At 44.7% G+C, this 24,142-nt stretch overlaps 1 protein-coding gene across 1 annotated transcript in view; it reads right to left on the bottom strand.

Moving 5' to 3' along the window:
- The window catches only part of LOXL4 (lysyl oxidase like 4), a 211,960-nt gene that overhangs the window by 169,601 nt on the left and 18,217 nt on the right, over nt 1–24,142 (bottom strand). Inside the window, exons 3-4 of the mRNA XM_085606332.1 lie at nt 15,525–15,703; nt 6,913–7,118 (exon numbers count right to left, since the gene is read on the bottom strand). Coding sequence (XP_085462458.1) covers nt 6,913–7,118; nt 15,525–15,703 — 385 coding nt within the window. The remainder of the gene's footprint in view (nt 1–6,912; nt 7,119–15,524; nt 15,704–24,142) is intronic.

Genomic DNA, 24,142 nt, shown 5'->3' with positions numbered 1-24,142 from the left:
ACGCGTCTCTCGTGGGCCTGTTACTTACCTGCTAACACTGCAGTAGTGAAGCCCCAGCAATTCCCCATGCCCTAGGCCTTGTTATGTTGCAAGTCGACATCATTATACCACTTTCTTAGTATATGGTCTGGTACGCCCCTAGGGCTCAAGCCATATTTGTGCTTAATTTATTGTGAAACGTTGACATATTGAATGTGTACCTGGTTCTAATCTCATAAAGAGATTAGTAGAGTGTGTCTAGTAATAAATACATATATATTTGATATATATACCTGTGTAGTGTCCTTTCATTTGGTAATTCAAGAGATTATAAGGTAAAACAAGCTGCTTTACATTCCTCTGAGACTTGGCCTGAAGGCTGCTCTCCACAGCTACCGCTAGGATAGCTTTCTTTAAAAGGTTGTCTTAAACCTATCTACCATAAGAGTCGAATTGGACTGGTGCAAGGTGGCCAATATAACTAGTGACCAGCATATGCCAGGCCAACTTCTCATAATACATGCATACATAAAATGACACCCAATCTAAAAACGATGTAACCTCATGCAGCCTACTTGAGGCCAGACATGTAATCGAGCCCTTCCCTCATAAAGATATATTTTTCCACCAGGATTCAACTTATCGCAATATCATCACCAAGCAAACAACCGTCAGGCACATCTCACACTTTTTATCCCAGTTTGTCAACAACTGCCCCAATGCTGGACTCCCACAGAGTGTAGGCAAGAATGTCCTGCTAATAACAAGAGACTTCAAACTTGTGGTTTGGTAGATCAAAACCAGCTATGGATCTTATTAAAAACATTGATGGTCAGGGATTCAGTACGTTAGTAAGTGCTTCAACACTCCTAATACTTTCTAAAGAAGGTTGCCTATGTTTGAATGACTTTTGGAATAAAGTTGGAGCAGAGAAAGTAAACTCCTACTTTGTGTCTTCAATGGTGGGGTTGTTTATATACTGCACCGGCTTCTTATCACCCTTACCTGCATAATGTAATTCATTTCCAGTCTTTGACTAGCTTTCAGAGTCAGGAAAAAAAATTCCCCTGATATACTGAGAGAGCTTGACTAGCTAATGGCCGATTCTTAACCTATGCGAAAATATGGCAAGCCAATAAACTTAGAGAAAAACACCTCATGCGCTTTCTTCATTTGTGGTTTAGGCCTGTCCAAGGGAAACAAAACAGCACTAGAAAACCTCTCCGCATTACACTTGCCAATGCCAACCAGTCTGTCCTGATACTACTCAACCTCCCAGGGATTTATAATAACTTTAGCCATGAGATCCCACTGAGAAGATTGAATGATTGAGAAGGCATTGCTGATAAACACTCTAGTAGATTCACTTTTTCCTCCACAACATAAGCCAGCAGTTGCCACTGGATCAGGGGTATTATCAAGCAGTGTCATGGGCATTCCCTTTTAACCCTAGTTTGCATTAGTTAAATTGTCTCATTGGCATACATTGAACAGCTGATTAGTGACCTTCTGGTCTGACTGATGAGCAAAGGCTTAGAAGTTTCTTGGAAACATAACCTTCAGACAGAACAACAGCTTCTAAAATTATCAATTGATAAAATGAGGCGCACACATTGATTGATAAAATAGGGGCACATCCTGCTTGAGAAATTAAGAATATACACTACAATATTGAGCACAGGGGCACAGACTGATTGATCAGTGAGGAGAATATAGTGATCCCCCCACAAGGCCTGCCTCCTGATTGATTAAAGAGGCGCTCATAAATATTTCATCTAAATGACATAACGTACCGGCTCGTCAGGGGTAGTAGGCACTATATAAATGCAATTACAACACAATACAACTTATTGAGCACATAATAAAACATTGGCAAGGACCGCCTACTAATTCCTCAGAAAAGAACACAAAGTCTTTACTTGATAACAAGATTGCAAAGAAGGTCCAGGCCCATAGCATGACATAAAGGCCATCCAGAACATTCCACAGATATACATTTCCACCGCTCTTTTTCTCACTCAGTGGTATGCAGCCAACTGACTATCCTCCAGCGGCTCCTTTCCATGAGACCAAATGACAAGATGGAAATATCCTTCTTCGGATCAGCTGAGAACCTGGTTTATGATTATCTGTCATCCATCTGCAGACCCGACACTACCGATACTCAATTACTCCTGTCTGCTCTTCTCCTTATATTTGGTATTCTCTGCCGCCCATGTATAGTTCAACCTTTTAATTCACACCCATGTTTTCGTGCTCGATCAGTGAGTTGTTTTTAAATACACAAATATTCTCATTGCATTCTCGCTACAGACAACAAACAGCAGTGTAACCCATACTTAAACCTAGTCTTAGAATGGGCTTGGTTATGCCCCCCCTTCACCCAGCTCATGACTGAATGGCTTACTAGTTTATTTAAATTCCCTGCTCCCGATTTGATGGCTTCCTTCCCTACCCTTGTGTTTATACTTCCCATTTAAGAATATATGTTTCCTTTTCATTTTGGTTGGTTCGGTGTATCCTTCCATTGCTGACACCCGGAAAATTCTACTTCTATATGTCGTTTTTAGGTCTCGCCTGACACAGCGCATGCGCTGGTCTGGCGAGACTTATTGAGAGGGCTCCAAAAAGTGCTACCAGGCCAGCCTAGAGCTACAGTGCATGTGCGCGGGCGCGCGCGCCGCGCTTTACCGCGATTACTTTCACTTTCACGGCCGCTTTGATGTTTGATCGTGATCGCGATCACTTTCACTTTCGCGGCCGCAGGGCCGCTTGGCATAGCCAATAGGTCTCGCTTTTGGGACCTTATAAGTATTTAGTTATGCAACTGTTGCATGGCTAAACACTTATAAGGTCCCAAAGGCGAGACCTATTGGCTATGCCAATGCTTGTTATCATTTGAGAGTTAGCACTCCACGGGAGTGTATGTTCTGTTCCTTATTGTCCTTTTAACGCCTGCTCCAATATTCTTTGTAATCACACCACCCCCATCCTCAGGACACCAAGCAATGCTAACAGCTCTGTGCCTTTCTTTCTCTTCAAACACGGCTCTGTACCACCTCTGACCACTCTCTGCCAAGCTTGTAAAATTGGCCAGCACTGGGAATACTTGACTATTTTGGAATCGCAATTTATAAATTTCCAAGTTGGCCGTCACGTTGTGTGTAGACACTATATGGCAGTCATCTTAGAGGTATAGAAAATAATCTTCAGCTGTCTTGGAGCATTGTATATATACCTCCAAGATGATCGCCCCATTGCATTTTTGAACTGTATTTACTCTGCTTTCAAGATGGCCGCTACATTGCATGGGCACCCAACGTGAGAACCATCTTAAAAGTATTGAAAATAATTTTCCAAGATAGCGGACAGTATGTTCATGCTTGACAAATAGTTGCCACAGTACATGTAGGTACAACGATGCAGCTATTCTGGAACTATATTTTCTCTAATTCAAAAAAGGCTGCAATGTTGCATGTACATGCAACTTTGTGATCAACTTGTAACTATATGAAGTACTATTCCTTAATGACCACAGCCACTATTGCATTTCCCAATGCCAGCATAATTTAGCAAGCAATGACAGAGCCAATTGCATAGGCAAAGAGATACAAATGCATTTTGCCAATGCTTGTCTAAGAGTTGAACACACACACACCCAACCCGCTCTTACCTGGTCCATAGTATCACAATCTGACCAAATCCCTTACCCACACCTTATTCTATGATCGCTACAAAAAACCATTGATATCTGTTCTTAACACAATTTATCCATTCAACCCAACCATCCTTGTCTTAGAAAACAATTCTTAGGTGGGTGAGACATGTTTCTACCCTCTGCACTCTGGTCCATTGTCTTCTCCAAGTTCATCTATAAATTCACTTAAAAAACCATAGGTTTCACACATGTTATAGTTAGCTGTACATTTCACTCGTAAAAAAACAATGAAATTCCACGTTATAGTTAGATCAGGTAACTATAACTTGCGCGCCCACAATAAACTGCTGATGACGTCACATATTACATCACTCATGACATGGTCAGTGACATCACTCATCACATCAATGATGACATCTGAAATGACACATTGTGGATTGCGGTCGCGCAAGTTATAGTTACCTGATCTAACTATAACGTGGAATTTCATTGGTTTTTTACGAGGGAAATGTACAGCTAACTATAACATGTGTGAAACCTATGGTTTTTTAAGTGAATTTGCAAGGTTTTTTAAATGCTAATTCCTAACTATAACGTGTGTGAAACCTATGGTTTTTTCAGTGAATTTGTACGGTTTTTTAAATGCTAAGTTATGTAATTATTTTTTATTTTTTTTCTGGTTTTTCACCGTGCGCACACCCTGCGCGCACGGTGCGCTTCGTGCACCGTGCGCGCGCTGTGGGCACTCGGTGCGCTTCGCGCACCGAGCACCCACGTTGCGCAGTTCATACCGTGCGCGCCTCGCCTTTTTTTACACAGTAACAATTTATTTTTTTCCCTTGCGGGTCCTTCAATTTATTTAATAAATGTGATTGTTATTTCGGTTTTTTTTTTCGTTTTTTTTTTGCCGTGCGCGTACGGTAAGCTTGCCATACGCGCACTCCGCGATTTTTTTTTAAAATATTAAATGTTTTTTTCGTACTTTTTGGTCCTTCGTGGACGCCCTGACAAATGCTAGGGGGTCTGCAACTCTCTCCGTTGCCCCCTTTTCACGTTATCCACCTTTGTTTTTCAGTGCGAGAGACAGAAAATGGCGGCCGACACTTTCTGATTTCGACCGATTCGAATGTTTACAGTCATGTAACCACCAATCAGAATTGAGCTCGCGCACGGCACCGTACGCGTACGGTAAGCTTACCGTAAGCGCACAGAGCGCGCTTACAGATATATATATTGATTTAAATGCTATTTTCTCAGGACCTACTGAACAGATTTACACCAGACCTGCAAAAGGCACATCTCTGACCTGAGGACTACCTCTCTGCCAAATTTCAAGTAATTCTGTTCAGCCGTTCGGGCTGTAGCTCGGACTAAAGGTCCTATGGGAAAATGCATGGGGAAAACGCGTTTTGGGACCCCCCTTTTTTCTCAGCCCCCGCTTGACGAATCCCCCCGAGACTTTCAGGGTAGGAGCGGAGCAGAGCGCCCCACCTATTTTGAAAATTTCGCGAGGATTCGTCAACCGGCGCCAAAGTTATTCCAAATAGAATATTGCGGATTTCCTATGGAAACACGGTCCTAACTATAACTATCTACTGGCGACCGCCAGTAGATAATTAAAGGCATGATGGGTTGTCAGTACCCACACTTTTGCATGTAACATGGCCCACTGGTAGGTATCCAGCACACCGCTATCCACCTCATCATTCATGCTCTATACTTCAATCACATTGCACATTACATTGAAGCTATACATCAAAATCTTCACATGGGAAAATGGCGTTAGCAGCGTAGTGTAAACCAATGGTGCTGTTTCAACGCAAGCGTTACCATGCTTGCTTTTACCACACTTATTTTTACCACGCTTGCTTTTACCACGCATATTCCTTTACAATGATTTCCGTTGTAAAGACAGTAAAGGCATATGTGTGGTAAAGGCAGTCAGTGGTCTAGCATTGGAACAAGTGGGTGGGGGTGGGTGGTGTTGGAGACTTCCTCTGGATGACAATGGATGAAATGGCAGCTTGGTGAGTAGTTTAAGATTTTTAGATTGGGCTGGTCTCGGGGCATTTTACAGAGCTGGGGGCCGGGTTTTAGGACTCAGGGAGGAAGTTGGGGTATTTTTCAGGGCTGGGTTTTAGGGCTCAGGGTGGGGGTCAGGGTAGTTTTTAGGTTGGGGTTTGGGTCGTTTTAGGGTTGGAGGCTGAGTTTTAGGGCTCAGAGTGGGGTAGTGTTCAGGGCAGAGGGTAGTTTTTAGGACAGGGGCTGATTTTTGGGCTCAGGGTTGCGAGTTTGTGGTGTTTTAAGGGCCGGGGTCGGGGTAATTTTAGGGGCTAGGGCCAGGTTTTAGAGCTCAGGGTGCGGGGGCTGGGGTGTAACCTTTACCACTCACTTACCTTTACCAATCATGCTGTTACAATGAAATTCGTTGTAAAGGCATGTGTGGTAAAGGCGCAGTTGTGGTTATGACCACGTTGTTAAGGCATGCAAAGTACATGCATGCGTTGTTCCATCATACAATGCTTCAGGGGCTGCCAGGTGATTCAACTGTAGGTTTTTGAGCATCACTTTCAAAACCATGCATTGTGGCATGCCCAGAAAATTGTTTTCCGTCTCTAGTTGGACTAGTGAGCTAAAGTATGACACCTTCTGTTTTGTCACATTCCCTATCCAGAAAAAACTGCCATACTACATTTCATACTTGTTTTAAGATAGCCCCCAAAATCTGAAGTAGTCTGCCTTTTGAACTCTAGGTTCCCAAATACTGATAAAACCATGCCTATCTGTAGTAGTATGCACCCAGTCGTAAGAATGCTAGTAGTTACGCATGCTCAATAGGTGTAACCGAAGGGCTGACGGAGAGATGTTTGCTGCTCTTTCTGTAATACCAAATTCCTGGAGCAGCATAAAAACGCATGTACACATTTGCTGCACTACTGCAGAGGTCTGAGTAAAGTTTCTTCACTTTTGAAGTTTCTTCAAAAAAATACCTAAAAATGTTTTTGTATGGCAGCTTTTTGGCTTGTAAAGAACTTGTTTCTGTTTTTAATATTTTGAAAATCTTTATCAATTCTTGAACATCAACATCACACATTTTTACATGCATTGCTCTCTATCATTGTGCTTCAAAATGTAATGTTTCAAATGTAATACTGTAAAACTTCATAGCCAACAATCTGACAGGAATATTTGAAAATATATTAATAAAAAGCACAATCCCCCCAAGTTTACTTAGGGCCCTTCCTTGTCATGGTGGTAAAGCACAGTCATAGTACCTGTAGAATTTTTCATTAGGTGGCATCTCTCCTGGGAATCCCATCATACCACACACCACTTTGCTATTTCTCATGGTCCAGTCCGTACTGCAGACCTGTCTCCACTGTCCCGCATGTTTCACTTCCACAATCCCCTCTGTCACTGGCGTGCTCGCCTTGGCTCGTGCCAGAATTGGCTTGATCCGAATCTCCTCAATTTTTATTCCCTGAATAAAATAAGAACATATTGAGAACACATTTAGACTGCCTTTAAGATCACAACCATAAGTTAAGTCATCTTTCAGTGGCAAGAACCAATAATTGTGCAAAAGGATTCTGGCTATGGGCTCATAAGTAACCAACCACTGCACCTTGGCATTTGCAAGCTACCGCTGGCTGGAGCAGCCCTCACTACTAAGGTAGCGAGTGGAGGGCTTGGTGAAAGAGTTAGATGGGTGGAAGAAGATTATTAGGATAGCGACTGGGAGAATACCAGTAAGTAGTGAAGTGAAATGAGTGAGGAGCGACGTTTGGTTGGAGAGTGAGGGGCAGTGTAAGGAAAAATGGGAGGATGAATGGGAAACAAGAGAAGGCAATGTACATTACATTACATTACAAGTGTGGGAGAATGAGCTGGAGATTAAAAGAAGGCAAAGTACATTACATTACATTACATTACAAGTGTGGGAGAATGAGCTGGAGATTAAAAGAAGGTTGATTTGGGCAAAATACAGTCATCCCGCTGCTTGAATGCTACCCATTGCATCTTTCATCTGTAGTGCAATGTATTTACCTTGCTGTTTACATAGATTACTGGAATCTGTCCCAGGTGAGGCCTGACTAGTTCTTTTTGTTTTTTTTATTTTTTTGCATTCAGGAACACGTAGTACTTGGAATGGGAAATACCGATGATACCCAACTGACCATCTCGATAGGGGAGAAGCATGAAAAGACCAGAAAAAACCTTTCTTGCTGCCTCTCTGAGGCACAACAGTTCTTTTGGCAATGTGTAGATGTAGGGCCAGCAGCGTCTGGTTACATGTCCCATCTAGCGTCTGATTAGAAGGAGTCAGAGACCCAGTACTTATACCCAAAAGTGCCTTTGAAGTGGAAGTGATTTCAAAGTAAAGTCTTTGAAGTACACAGGTCTCCTTTCAGCCCAGTCCTTTCTGCAAGGCTAACCCTGGGGGGTTGATCAGTGCTTTGTGTGAGGACAGGAAACTACATATTGAAGTGTACGTGTCAGTCCCTGGTGAAGATATGGTGGGGGCAGGGGTCCGAGGGGGCCCCAGAGTGGATTGACTTCATTGTCTTCAGTGTGTCTTTGGTGGTGAGGGCTGTCCAGCTGTCAATCGTTGGCTTCAAGGTGTCGGGTGGTTGGTGTGCGTTCTGTGTCTTGGCTGTCTTCATCGAAATTGTCGTAAATGTTCTTGATTTTGGGGTGGAAGAATGTGCTGAGTTTGTCGCAGAGATCTTGTGAGGGAGGGATGTCTGTAGACTCGCTGATGGGTTGAGCGAACTCCTTGATGATGCTGAAGAGTTCTTTGCTGTTGTGCGCGTGCGTAGAGATTCTGTCTTTGATCTCTTTCTTTCTTGAATTCCTGATGAGTTGGTATTGTGCGTTGGTGGCGGTTTGAAGTTGTTGTGGGCTTCTGTAGATTTGGAGTTTCTCCAGGCCTTTTCAAGGCGGTGGCATGTGCGTTTGGACTCTCGGAGTTCGGTGGTGAACCAGCTGGCTTTCCTGGAGTGTTTGTTGTTGTTCTTCTTGAGGGGGGCTAAGGTGTTGGCGCAGTCGGAGATCCATCTGGGCAGGGTTCGGGCTGCGGTGTCGGGGTCGTCGTTGTCCATGATGGTTGGGGTGGAGTTGCCGAGTGTGTTGGTGAACTGGTTGTCGCTGATTTTGGTCCAATTTCTTCGTGGGAGCAGGTGCTGGGTTATGTGGATGGTGGGTGTACTGAAGGTGAAATGGACGCAACAATGGCCTGTCCATGGGAGTTTGGTGGTGTAGCTAAAAGTGATGGAGTTTCCTGTTGTGAAGATGGGGTCGAGGGTGTGTCCTGCTGAGTGTGTGGGTTCAGTCACGATCTGGTGGAGTCCTATGTTGTGGAGGTTGTCCAGGGGGGATGTGGTGTTGGGGTCTTGTTGGTTGTTGAGGTGGAAGTTGAACTCTCCCAGCAAGGTATAGTTGGTGGACGCGATGGCCTGCGGGGTGATGCTGTCCGTGATGGTGTTGGTGAAAGGTCCGCAGGGTCTGGGGGGTCAGTAGATGAGGGTTCCCCAGAGGGTGGTGGCAGGGCTGGCCTGTATCTTGAAGTGTAAGTGTTCCATCATTTCTGTGGGCTTGTCGGAAAGTGTGCTCAGTCGGAGGGTGGATTTGTGGACGATGGCGATTCCCCCCCAGGGCGGGTGGGGCGGTCCTTCCGGGAGATCTTGTATCCTTGGGTAATGGCGATGGTGAGGTTAGGTCCCGAGGTGGTGTTGGTTCAGGTTTTCAGTGAGGAACGCGACGTCCAGGGTGATGCTGTCGAGGAGTTCCTAGATCTCGGTGGCGTGTTTGTGGAGGGATCAGACATTGAGAAGGATGCATTGCAGGGTCTTTGGTGCTGTTGAGTTGTTGCGGGCGGGTTGTGCTGGATCTGTGGTCTTGGTAGTGCTGCAGGAGTGGCGGCAGCGGTGACAGCTGAATGGTCCTTGGTTGTCGGTTGGTGATGCTAGCTTGCAGTTGATGTTGCGACCTGGGTTCAGTGCATAGAGTGTCGCTGGGTTGTAGCATTAGCGGGTTGGAGGTCCAGGTTTTCTGGCGCTGGTCGTGGTCAGGACGTGGACGGGCGAAGACGGGCGTGCCTTTGCCGCACCTTCGAAGTGCCTGTGGCGGACCCGCTGCGCGCAGCCGCAAAGCGGCCTCCATTAAGTAGGGGTCGGGGAGGGCTGGACAGCTGGGAGGCGGGAGCGGGGAGGGGAAACTGGCATGGGCTGGTCGCGCTAGGGGGAAGGGGCCACGGGGGCAGCAGCGGCGGGGAAAACGGCAGAGAGGTGCCAATAAAAGGAGTGAAAATAGTGTAAAAGTAGAAAAAGGAGGATGAACAGTGATGGGAAGAGAGTAAAAGGGTTGAAAAACAAAGGTGAAAGGAAAAACGGAGCAAGAGAAGGAGTAAGAGGTCCACTGGACCCCCAGGGATGAGATGCTCTTATAGCCTGCAGGTGGAGGAGGGCCTCGAACACCAACACTCAAGACTGCAGGGGGTAAGGAGGGCCTCACTTGATGTTGGAGCTGCGAGGGTGGGGGAGCAAATTCACTGACAATAAGTCAGTTGTCTTGCTCCAAGGATATAAAACATAAAGCAGCTTCCCCTCTGCAATCATGAATTACAGCGTAAAATTATTTTAAGGAACCACCAATGCAACCTATGAGAGAAGAAGGCCTCACTGTAGTGAAAAACAAATTTGGGTGTTTGTCACTACCAGTACTTGTTACTGTCAGTAACAAAACAAGCAAATGTCCTATCTTTAACTTAACATAGCACCCTGCCCTTCGGGTTACTTAGGGCCCACCTTAGGGGTGACTTATATGTAATAAAAGGGAAGTTTATAGCTTGGCAAGTTTGTTTTAAATGGCAAGTCGCATTGGCAGTGAACAGTAAATACAGGCTACTTATTTGGGTGCACAATCAGTGCTGTAGTCCCACTAGTAGCATTTGAAATACAGGCCATGGGTATATGCTATACCAATTTATCAGGGCCTTACTAGTAAATCAAATGTTATACACCAATGTCACCATGTTTAGGGTAGAGCACATGCACTTTATCACTGGTTAGCAGTGGTAAAATACTCAGAGTCCTGGCCAACAAAAATAATCTGCAGCAACAGGAAGTAAAAGGAAAAAGGTCTAAGGATGCCAGGTCTAACATCGTATCAGTTACTGGGTTTCATTGACAGTCTCTGTCAGCCATTGGAGGAAGACTTTGTTAATCATGTGTTGGCTCAGCCGAGTGGGATATTCACCTCTCACCTAATAATATTAGCTGTTTGGTGTACCCTTCAGCTTCCACTCTAGAGTTTGCATTAAACTACAAGTCGACTTCTTTACCTCTATGGCCTGCTGTGTACACTCCTGCTGGCTTCCTTGTAGCGCCTTGCTCTAACTCTGACAGCGTTAGCACATTCAGCCCCCCCCCCCCCCCCTATTAATTTTGCCAATGCTTATTGTTTCTTGCTGGAGAAGGTTTGATGCGTTTAATCTCCCAAAAGTCATCACCTTTTCTCGACAGCAGAAACATAAAACTGCTCATGCTAGAGGTCTCCACTCTCCATGAGAGAGTACACACCTTCCCTTCCTGCCTTCCATGTATTTCTGGAGTTGTTTTCTTAAAGATTTTTCTGGGCTGTTTTTTCCTCGGTCTTCATATAAATAGACGTTTTCCGCTGTTGCGAGAACGAGAGAAGATGCAGAAAGGTACAATTATAAACCACCGGGAGAAGGGCAGACGAGGGAGATGGGGGGAGGGTCAAAAGTGAAGGGAGCAGTGAGTTTATTGACTGTGTTCACAGATGGCGGTTATTTTTCCGCTGTTCCAGAACCTTCACCACTTCACTATATTACAATAATAATTTTTACCAAAATAAAACTACACAGACAGACCAAGTGCTCGACAGCATTTTTGGTATTTCTGAAAGGTGTATTTTCACTGAGAGGGCTGCTTTCTGCTGCCTTCCCCTTGCCGTTCTCGCTGCACAGACTCGTCCCCTTAGAGGTACTGAATGTTTGCATCTGCTGTCTGGGAGGAGTGAGTGAATGGGTGAAGAGCAGGTGGAAGTGAGAGGTTGCTCTATTAGTGACTACGTTCTGGAGTCGGTTTATCACATAATGAGGTGTATATTAATTAAATGAATTATTTACTTTAACGGAGAAGCATCTTGGCGCTACAAACAAAAGCAGCAAGAGAGAGTGTCACAAAACAAGCACTGGCAAAGCCATTAGGTCTGATTTTGGCTGCCAGTGTTCTGGCAATTCTTGTTTAGTTTTGCCATGGTTTCTGCAAAACTTTATTATTTGGGAATATGCGGGCTCCTCATCAATCTAAAAACAAAAATAATTTGCTACAAGAAAAATACGTTTTGGGACTAAAAAAAAAACACATTACCATAGTTATTCTTGGCATTGAAGGGAACTACTTTGTGTGTGGATGTGTTCCTTTTAAAAAGGAGAGCAGGCTGTAATTCGTAGTGAAGTCAACCAATGGCTGAACTGGACTGATACATTGCATAATGGCATGGGTGGATTTAAAATGTGAATGGAACCAACCACAGACTAGTGGACAAAGTATGGCTGAAACCCCTATAAGTAACTATGTCATACACATAATTCTAGTAAAATCAAAAGGTCTAGGTTAACACAGACCTAAAAAAGTAAATCAGTCTGACAGTGGCTGCAAGCCTCTTGCCTTTAAGAAAGAAAGAAAGAAGCAAAGAAAGGCATCGAGAAACAAGAAAGAAAGAAAGAAGGGCGAGAGGGAGGAGGAACAGGAAAAATGCAAGAAGGAAAAGAGGAAACAAGGAATGAAAGAGGAAAAATAGAGCACAAAAGAAAAGAGAAGGACAGAGAGAAGGAAAGTAAGAAGTAAAGACATTTAAGGAAAGAAAGAAAGAGAAGGAGCTAGGTAGAAAGAGAAGGAAAGCATGAAAGAAAAAAAGCAAGAATGAAAGAAGGCAATAAAAAAAAGAAAAAGCCTGCAAGAAGGCAGGAATGAAACAGAAAGAATGTAATAAACAGAAGGAAAGAAAAAAAGTCAAAAGTGGATAACCTAATACAGAACAGTTTCACATGGACCCAATCTGGTATGCTGCGAAATAGCAGCTGCCAGGAAAGCAAAACACCCCAAATTGAATTAATAACAAAATTGGCTGGAGATGGAATGTGATAAAGACGGAACGTGCTTGAGAAGCATCCTGCTATCACATCGGGCCCTACACACAAAGGCACCAACCACTAAACTAATTATAAAGTAAAACCAAAAACACTGGGACTAAAAGAAACTAGCTTGTTTGTGGATTGTCTCCTTGTGAGAGAGCAAAATGCAGTCACTCAAAGTGAAGTTAACAAGTGGTTGAAGTAGGCTGACCAACTGCTGCGTGCTATGTTGTAGTGGGTAGAAGCAAAATGTGAATGACACAGCAACAGACAAATGGATGAAAAGAGGTGGCTGATATGTATAATAGTATACATTTTTTGTAAAAAATTTAACAAGTCTTGGCTACTGCTAGAACTAAAATTGGTTTAAAGGGCCTCTTTGAACTGTCCTAGGCGGGAGGACACCCTAGCTCAACAGGAAGAGCATTCTGAAGCTGTAGAGCTAGAACACTTTGCCTTTCACACAAGAGCGCCCATAATCTAGGCATGTCAAACAGCAGCAGAGTGACAGGTTCAGAAGAAACATGGGGGTGTCAGCTTCTGTGACTGGAAAACATTCAGGTAATTCGATTTTATCTCAAAACAGTGATCAGACCTCTCATGAAACCTGCAGGAGGATCGGCCGGGAGCCAGCCGGCGAAGGGAGCGCGTGCCAGTGAGAAAGGAGAGAGTGTGGAAGCTTGCACTGAGCGCCGCCTGGCCCTGTTACGCAGCTCACTCGCCCAATTCGCTGTGTGGTGAGCTTGGACTTTTACATTAAACATTCTCCAAACGCGACGTGCTACATCATCCTTAATAACAAGTATTCTGTTTTGAATCAAAGGATCACGGGAACCTGTTTCTTTGACAACGTTGTTGTATGTGTAACTGGTGTGGAAAAAAGCACCCACATTTAAACCTTAGATGAAAGTTGAGATTACTGTTCACTTTCCCAAGCTTTTTAGCTTGTAAACTGTTTGTGCCAGTGGTGACTAAAATTATGGAAACCATTGTTGTTCCTTAAATGTGCAGTTTTGTTTAATCTTCAGCAATCTTGGAGGATCCCTAAGTAGGTTTCCATCCCAACTGCATAATTGGGGACCCCCTCTGGAAAATAATACTTTCAGGCCAGGGAGAAGAGGGGAAAGAAACAAAAAACACTAAGAGCACTCCCTCATGGCCTATCTAGTCATTCCACTAAGGACTCAGTCACTATTGGGCTCAAAAATACATTGAATCACATCAGTGACACTTAACAATTGAAATTTGATTTTCATTTCTTTTATTATTTCATTTCTTTATATACTTTATAAAGTTTCATTTATTCCTTCTTTTTTCATTTAAAAAAAAACTTTTTCTAAAAGTGTCTATATCACAGAAAACAACATTATTCCTGTTATCACATCAGGTATACATAACACATATTTACTTATATAGAATTACTTAACAAAAATAGGACCCTGGAGACATCATATAAATACATCAATTCAAACTCACACAGACTACATACAAATTGCATCTGAATAAGGGGGAGATTATAGATGACAAAAAAGGGGATCTCCATGACCAAATTAGGTCTGAACAAATGTTAGACTACTCTTAGTGCAGCTGAATGACATTAGCACACGGTATCATCAGCATATGAGGGCTGCATTTTATAATAAGCAATGCTTAGGATATGAAGATCTTACTTTAGCAGTTATTAGCAATAAACCATGATTGTTTTTGCCCAAACAGTCTTTAATTGCCGAAATCTGCTCTTTTGGAATGAGAAGCTGATACGTCCAAATATAATGTTAGGGATTGGTTGTACTGCCCCATCCACATGCATTTCCTCAACATGACAGCTGTTGAGCCAGGGAATACACTACTGAACGTCCTATCACTGCAACCAATATACTTCGCCCTAGAATGTATTGCTTCAAACTTTCCACTGGTGGGAGCCCTTTGATGGATCAAGGGAAGGTCCTACAACCGGTGTTGTGTAGTAGATTTGATGTCAGGTAAATCCATAAATGATCATGATTGAGCATTACAGAGCTCTTGTGAATTGAAGAGTTCTTTATTTTAAAGTTCATTGATGGGTGCTGTCTGTCTGTGGGACAATCAAGTCTTTCACGTTACTACCAAGGTTTGAATAGGAAAAGCATTGTGCAATCTTTGCAAAGGGGAGTTCTCTCTGACACCTTAATTTGTCACACACAAAAGGCTACCAACTACAGCTTACTGTCCATTCAGGCCTGCTTGAGGTCACATAAACAATAGTTTGTATGAATGATTCCCACTTGCTTTAGCCTCCCACCACCAAGGTCCTACCTCCCAGGCATCTGTTTTAAGAGGGTGCTGGGTGTGTTATCCCCACCTATAGCACTGCCAAATATCTGCCATGTATGAATCGGGCTGAAGTATTTTCTGCCCATTTTTTACATGACTTGTGGGGAGAAGTTTTTTTTTTAACTTGACAACTCCTCTCAATAAGAGCAGCTAGAGCCAGCAAATGCTTCAGGAGAATTGTGGGTGGTGAGAGGGGTGATTAGGCCTGGTTAAATGAGATTGAGTCCTGTGTCTACATCTGAACTTATGCCTGCGTTGTAATCTTCTGTTTAACTCTTACCCTGCAAGGTGCTCCGAAGTGGTCTTTAGTTGTTTGACTCAGTTTGTCAGAACAATACAAACAATGACAATAAATACATTATTTTCTCTGTTTTTAAAGCAATGCTAGATAATGAGGGCACAATATCTTACTTTCATATTGAGGGTCAAAGACTGCCTCTCCTGTTCAAACTTTGGTAACCGCTTCTCTGAGCAGAGCACGCCTGCATCTTCTGAGTGCTTGCAGTCACTCACACCCCAGCCATTGGAGTCACATTGGGCCAGGGTGGTCTCAGTGCCTGTGCAGCGAACATTATCCAGCCAGATGGGACCTACAGACAACAACAAAAGAATCACTATTATCTCTGTCTTCAAAATACAAAGTAAGTCCAGTAATGTCACATTGCCAACCTTTCTCCGCTCTCTTAACTCTGTCCTTACTCTATGCGTTTCAGCCTTGACTTTAAGTCAGGCGTGCTTATGTTCCATAGATAATACAGAGATCTTTTCCACTGAATCCCCTCCTTTCCTGGATGATGACCTCTTCGTATCCTGGCTTTTCTTTTTCATTGTGCCACGCCCACCCATTTATTAGCCTTCAGTCCCTAACTTATGCTATGTTTTTGTCTCCATCTGATAGGGCGCATCATTATTCGTTCACAGTGCTGCACTTGGGACTTTCATTGGATGTAAAACTGTTCATGGCAGTTTAGGCAGTGGTGGAGGTTTTGTTGTATGATAAGGGGATGCAGATATTTCCTGAACAACTGGTTAGCCAGTGACCCTCCATTTTTCAAGGCTGGATCCAATGCCCTTTCATGCCTGAAATGGATTTACATTTTGATTTTATGATAATCAGGAGAAATCTCTTCTTCAACAGTCCCACAAACTTGTATCATTGACGCCAGGTACAAGACTGATTTGAGAACTATATTTCCAGTAGGGGACAAAATGAACCTTCATCATGGTATAGCTCTTCTAAGCAAGCTGGAGGTCTTCGGTAAAGAATAGCCGTAGGTGAAATGGGTTTAAGGCAGCTGCCACAGAGGGCCTGCCTCCACCATGCAAACTTTGGCGAGCTAGCTTCTGCAAAACTAGAGTGTTCTGCCAGCACAGTGCGAAACACTGGTTCCTGCTTTATCAGGTCCCACGCTAACTATGTTGTGATGATTTCCTACCTTGTGCTAGAAGTTCTTCTGCATTATATGTATCCATATGTATTGGCAGCACTTAAGCACTATTGGGACTGGAGTGCAACACTGACGAAAGTGTCAGTCCAGGCTTATTGGACTTTGAATGAAGCAGGCCAGTGGTTGAGCTGGAGCGAACTAATTGAGGTTTTCATGCAGATTAAATATGTAAATGTAAATGTAAATGTGGGTGTACTTGTAAAGCGCACTGTGACTCCATGGAGCATCCTGGCGCTGAAGACCACTGGGGAACCCGTCCTGGTTTTCCCTGTGAGATGGTCCCTTTCTGGGTATCTCCAAGGTGAAACCAGGCATCCCCGGCGTCTGTGGGGGGCCGTTGTAGAGATGAGGCAAGCTTAATGCCCAGAGTTGCCGAGTGTGTTTCTGGTTAGAGTAGGTACCGAGGCGAGAATTATCGAATCCGTTTTTGACCCTGGTCCACGACCCTGCCGCGTCGGGAATTGAACCCTGGTCCCTGGCCGATTCTCTGCTTACGGGTCTGCCACCTCTAACCAGTGAGCCACACCTCTCCATATGTAAGGGGAGTCTGAGAACCATCTGTCTATTAGGTAGCTTATATCAAGCATGCCATTCTTCTGCCGTTCTGCATCAGAAGCATAAGGCCAGGGCCCTTAGGGAGGCCAAAGTATATTTTCCATGGCCAAAGGGTCTCTTGTTCCCCTTTGCACATGTAGTCACCAGGCCTTCCGTTGTTAGTCATCCATAAACTTCCCCGATGGCCTGGAAAAACACAGGGTACGATTGCACTGCTGGAGATGGAACGCAACATACCTACCTCCTAGAATCGAGATACTATACAACAGGTTGCAAATTTTCCAAGTACTGCCCATTGATGGGGTTACATTTCTCCATTTGTGACCCTTTTAAATGCTTGATTTTTTAAAGACCATATTTAAGGGTTTCAGGGCCATATGTATCAAGCCTTTTTCCCGTTTACATACGGGCAGATTCTCAGAATCTGCCCGTTTGCGAATGGGAAAAAGCCTTTTGGGATGTATCATCCCAAAAGGCCATCGGAAAATAGAGAATTGCAAAATTTGCGATTCTCTAATTTGCGAATGCAATTAAGGAATTGCAAATTGCGATTCCTTAAATGCAATTCTGGAAGCACCAGAAATGTGCTATTTGGCCTTAAGGAATTGCAAATGATCACCAACTTCAAGTTGGTGGTAATTTGCGATTTTCTTTAAAAAAGCACTTTTTTGATGTTTTTAAAGTGCCATAAGTCGCACATACATGCCCTTAGGGCATGTATGTGCGCAAAATGTGCACACATGCATATTTCAGGGGTGTAACAGGGTTTCCTTTTAGCACCCTTGCAACCTTGAAATTGCATTCTCAATTTGCGATTCTCTAATTGGTAATGGCAAATTGAGAATGTCTTCCCATTCATTCCTATGGGCGTCCTAGCCCATAGGAATGAATGGGAAGATATTCCTTATTTGCGAATCTCAATTTGCGATTCGCAAATAAGGAATATGTAGGATTCGTAACATTTTTAGCAAATCCTACATACATTGCATTTTGCAATTCTCTAATTGCGATTCACTAAAAATCGCAATTTGAGAATCGCAAAACTCTTTTTTGATACATATGGCCCCCAGTTTCTACCTCCAGGCCCAGTGGCTCCCCTTTGGGACTCAGCATCACACCTTTTAAGATGCTTTCAGAACTATCATCTGGAATAATACTCTCTGTGACCTTCATGAGACCGTCCCCCACACGTACATGAGTGGCAAGGGGTGATGCATCAATCTCTGGAATCAACACCTTTATCCTGGTGTTGGCTAAGGTGTGTCTTCCTATAGCTATTACCTCTGGTGGACAGATGCATGACTTAGTGCTTTGATAATTTTAGATCCTCACATCTGTGTGTTCTTCCGCAGGGCACAAAGCCAAAATGTAAACAAATAGTTTCCTCCCAGCTCCACCTGGAGCAGGAAAACTTTCCGCTCACATTTCCTTTTGGTACTACACTACTGATGACAAAGAGCAGCAGGCAGGTTGGATGCGTCACCAGCACTTATCTATGTAGAGTGAGCCAGGCCCGTTCATATTTTTCATTTGTTACCAATAGATCATCGGCCAAGGGCAAAAAGCCATCTACACATATTCTGAGCCGATGGTGGTGTCCTTCTGCTAATCCTATGAGTTGTTAGGGGTGAAAGTTTCATAAGGGTTGTAGGGCATATCCACACAAGCAGTGACCACATTCTGAGTGGAGTCACTGGGAGTCCTATTACATGAGATTGGGTGTTAGGATGTGAGGACATATGGGATGCTACACAGATGCCCCTGGCGATCTATCTAAAGTGTTCTGAGTTCTTTGAATGTGTAAAGACTATGTCTCTTCCTGTGACAATATATAGTAAATGTCCTTGCATATTGGAGTCTCTGCACTTTCTTCTGGGAGTTCAAGGAGAGAAACATAAACTGTGTGGCATCGTTACTGACCAAGGACTATGCAAGGAAGATGGACATAGCGGTAACTGATTGATTACCTATCAGCACTAGGCTCCTGCCATGGGAGACCTTGTTCAGGCCCTTACTGTGCTTCGAACAGCTTGGTATTAGAAGCCAAAAATGGGAAAAAACCCAAAGGAAATATCTTGTAACTAAGAGCATGGTACGTCATCTGGCCATTCCTATGTTCTGTGCGTGACAATGGCCTATCTGGAGAATGTTAAAGGCTAGAAAGTGAATGTCACATGTCAAAGAAAATGTTTAATGTCGCTAGGTCTGCAATCATTGCTACTCCTTTTCCATCTTTTTCTTCATGATTCCTACCACTTGATATACCTTCATCTGATTTCACACACGTATATACCTCCTAATTACGCCTTTCGCTGAATTCTATAAGCATCAACATCGGTTGATTTATGTAGTAACTCACCAGCATGGGCTCCCCAGAAAAGTCACCAAACCATCTATTTGTTGGACCTGCATTAGGCATGTACCGGTGTATTAGACATGACGCCTCATCACTTGGCTGGGGCCACAATACACATTGACCGAAACACCTCGTCTTTATCAGACCTCCCAGTCTCTCCGCTATACCCAAGTCTCAGGTGTCCTTTAGATCGCACTCTTAGGACGAGAAGATAATTTGAACTTGTGAGACGTGCTTCAGAGAGACAAATACGATCTGTACTTGGACATATAATGCTATATGTTTAGACGTGGTTTAGAAGATGTGGTTTCAGGGCCGAGAGGCAGTTGCTAGATATATGATTATTCTCAAGAACCACAGACCAACCCGTGCTTGGTGGGAATGTTTATAGGAAACATAATTTTTTATGCAGTATATTTTGGGATCGTGATTTTACGAGATTGGTTATACAGAGGGTATTTTGGCAAAAACAATGACAGCAAAGGGACAGAATGAACACTGATTGATTCAAACGAACATAAATCAAGAGCAAAAAGCGAGGTGTAATGAACGCAAACTTCCAAAAGATAAAAATACCACCAAAAACTGAGCCAAGACAAACGTGTCTTGGCACAAAAAGGGATCTAGAATCTAGGGGCAGAGAGACAGTGAAGGTCAGGCCTTGAATGTATGCAAAGAGGGTGATTAGTCATTCAAACACATGATGTTATGTTAGGCAGATTTCTAGAGCGCACTATCACCTGGGGTGGTATCCTGGTACTGAACAGGTATGAGTCTAGTCACATCTAGAGCCTAGTGAGACTACTCTGTTCTTGCAGAGTTCAAGAAGTGAGAAGGAGGTTCTTTTTCAGCAGCGGCTCCTCCGCTAAGGAGGAGGAGCGTCTCCACACAAGAATAGTATCATCATTTTATTTTTCCCTAGCGGCTCTGTAGGTGTGGGCTGGGGCTGGTCTGGCCAGAGCATTGCAGAGGGAGGAGTAGTGGCACTCTCCAAGTGCGCAGTCCGGTTTGGCCGGCAGTCTTGGGACTAATCACAATGCTGTTCAGCAGCGTTGTGTTTGGCTAAGGGAGTCTAGGAGCCTGTGTGCTTCCTGTTTCCTGCCTGTGTCATGGCAAAAAGGAGAGAGGAGAGGTGGCCACTGGTAATGTTAGTTTAATTTTCTTTTCTTTCTTTTTTCTTTAAACCCCCCCCTCCCCCTTCCACTGCTGCCCCATAGCAGCCACTACTGCTTTATGTGTAGTGGCAGGTCGTTTCACTCTTTAGGAGCAATGTAAGAGAAATCTCGACCACCGTATCTGGTTTTCCATATGCGTGGGATTTTTACAGCTAGGAGTCTAGGCGAGCAAAGGTGTCTGGAATGTTCGTGAAAGCAGATGCAGTTGTTGAGGTATGCTGAACCATTTTTATATAGTGTTTTAAAAGTGGGAGTAAGGAGTTTATGCTTATTTTTGCCAGTATAACTTCTTCAGGTGTAGTGTGATGTGAGTGGGGCGAGGAAGGATGCGAGTGATTCTGGCTGCTGAGTTCTGAATGGTGTGCAGTCTTCTGGTGAGTTTATTGTTGTTCCCAGTATAGAGGGTGTTCCCGTAGTTCAGCTTGCTTGTGATCAGGGTATGTGTGATGGTTTTCCTGGTGTTGATTGAGAGCCATTTGGAAATCTTCCTCAGCATCTTTAGGGTATGGAAGCATAAGGCGGTGAAGGCATTGACTTGGGCAGCTCAAGTTTGCTGTCAATGATGATCCTGACGTTCTTGGTGTGGGTAGTGGGTATAGGTGTCATTCCTAGCTCTGTTGACCACCAGGTGTAGTCCCATCATGATGTACTCTTCCTGAAGATCATGATTTTGGTCTTGTTGGTGTTCAGCTTTAGACAGTTGGCCTTCAGCCAGTTGAAGATTTCAGTCATGCATGCATTGAATCCGATCCGGGTACTGGGCGTCATGTCCGTCTTTGAGGGAGAGAATGAGTTTTGTGTCGTTGGCATAGTAGAGGACGTTGATGTTGTGAGAGCGGATGATTCTGGCTAGAGGGATCATGTATGAGTTCATTCCTCTCATTCCTCTCCAGTTGAACGCAGTGGATCAGTCAGACTACCTCCCTTCATCTCGAATTCCACGCTAACCACTTGCGGGGTCCCCCAAGGATCCTCCATCAGCCTTACTTTGTTCAACATATACATGGACCCTCTCGCCTCCATCGTCAGATCACATGGACTCAACAATGTATAATACGCAGACGACATGCAACTCATCCTCTCACTATCTAACGAACCCACCATCTTGAAACAACAACTTCCAAGAAGGAATGGAAGCAGTCGCCGGGTGGATGAAGAACAGCTGCCTACAACTGAACACAGACAAAACCGAAGTACTCCTCATAGGCCCACATCCTGATGCCTGGAACGACATCTGGTGGCCCCCAGCCCTTGGGAACCCACCCCCACCTGCGGACCACACAAGCAACCTCGGAATTATCCTTGACTCTGAACTCAAAATGGACCACCAGATCAACGCCGTCACTTCTTCCTGTTTTCACACCCTCCGTCTCCTATGAAAAACTTTCAACTGAATCCCCCTCGAACACAGAAAAACCGTCACCCACGCCCTCATCAGTAGCAGACTAGACTATGGCAATGCACTCTACACCGGGATCAACAAGAACCTCACCTGCAAACTCCAGAAGATCCAGACTGCCGCAGCCAGACTAGTCCTCAACCTACCGCACCATTGCCACATCACCCAACACCTGCGGAATCTACATTGGCTCCTCAATGAGAAAAGAATCACCTTCAAACCTCTCACCCATGCCTACAAAGCCCTCTACAACAGCGGCCCTGCCTACATGAACCACCGCCTCTCGTTCCACGCTCCCCAAAGATCCCTCCGCTAAACCCGGCTCTCCCTCACCACGGTACCATGCATCATGAAGACCAGGACAGGAGGTCGTTCCTTCTCCTTCCTCATGGCAAAGACATGGAACACCCTCCCTCTCCACCTCCGCCAGACTCCTACTCTCTCCAAGTTCCTGAAAGGCCTCAAGACCTGGCTTTTCGACAAATCACCATGAGCGTCCGGCACCGCACGTACCCTTAAAGGCCTTGGAAGACCTCTGACCTACTTGGCCTCTAATGACACTCCGGGAGTGCCCAGGATCTGTCCCATCCCCTTCCCCCCAGCACCAGCACCTTGAGACCCTTCCGGGTTAGTAGTTGCGCTTTGGCAAACCCATGATTGATTGATTGAGTTGAAGATGGTCAGACTGAGGCAGGATCCTTGTGGAACTCTGCAGATGAGGTCGGGGGAGTTTACGAAGCATATGGTGTCAGGGTGACTGAATGGGACCTTCCAGTCAGGATGGAGCATATCCATTGGGCTATGTGTCCTTGGATGTTGTGTGGATTTTGAATGAGGATGGGGTGGGAGACTGTGTCAAATGCTGTGGAGAGGCCGAGGAGGACATGGGCTGATGTGTCTCCTCTGTCCAGAGTCATGTGGATGTCACCCGTGGTGGCAATGAGGGCAGTTTCCGTTCTGTGGTTAGGTCTGAAATCAGGCTGAGTGGTGCTGAGGAGTTTGTGGCTATGGAGGTATTTGGTGAGGTGTCTGTTAATGATTTTCTCTAAGACCTTGGCCAAGAATAGAAGCAGTGTTTCTTCAACAATAGGAGGACAGTTGTGTGGTTCCAAGCATCTTGGAAGGTTGCAAAAGAGGTAGAGGCATTCAGAATAGATGTGAGCATGGCGCTGATGGGTTGCACTCCTCTGGAGTAGGCATGGTGGGGCAGGGGTCCGATGGGAAACCTAAGTGAATGGACATCAGGGTTGTTTCTTCTGGGGTAATGACAGGTCATGTAGTTAGCATTGGTTCTTTGGATAAGATTAGGAGGTATTTCACAAAGTCTGTTGGGCCAGGTAGTGGGCTGCAGTTTCTGCAAATGGCAGTGATTTTGTTCCTGAAGAATTGTGAGATATTGTTGCAGAGGTCCAGCGAGTGTGTGATCGAGATGGAGGAGGCTGCTGGTGATCTGAAATATTTCACAATGGTGAAGATTTGTTTTCTTCTGTCGGTGCTGGCATTGATAGGATCTGCCAGAGCAGCATGTTTGGTGGTCCAGATCGTTTGAGGGAAGCGCCTTATGGCAGGTTTGAACGTGGCCCAGTCTGAGTTGTCCTAGCTCATTATCCATTTGTGCTTCAGTTGTTTGCAATGGTGTTACATCAGTCTGAGTTCCCCAGTGTGTCAACTGGCCTGGGGTCTGGAGCTTGCTGTATTGCTGTGTATGAGAGGGGCTAGGGAGTCAGAGCTGAAGGTGATCCAGTTGTTGAAATTCTTAATACCTCTGGGAGGTTGTTGCTGTGTTCGGGTTGGTGGGTGTTGAGAGCGGTGTTCCAGTCCTTGTCAGTGATGCTGTTCCGCTTTCGGTAGGCTGGTCTGGCAGTGGTGCATGTGCGTTGGATGGAGATTGTGAACTTGATGAGGGCGTGGTCTGTCCAGGGGACTTGTGTTTGGGCTCATGTACCGAAATGTTGCAGAGGTTGGTGAAAATAGGGTTCAGAAGGTGTCCGGCAACGTGGCTATGTCCCTTTACTCATTGTGTGAGGCCCCAGCGTCCAAGGTCTCAATGAGTCCTTTTGAATTGGGGTCATTGTGCTCTTCCAGGTTCAGGTCTA

Source organism: Triturus cristatus, chromosome 1_2 (assembly GCF_964204655.1).
Source record: "Triturus cristatus chromosome 1_2, aTriCri1.1, whole genome shotgun sequence".
In the NCBI taxonomy this organism is placed as follows: domain Eukaryota; kingdom Metazoa; phylum Chordata; class Amphibia; order Caudata; family Salamandridae; genus Triturus; species Triturus cristatus.
The sequence above is the reverse complement of the archived record's forward strand: the minus strand, read 5'-3'. Positions and strand labels throughout refer to the sequence as shown.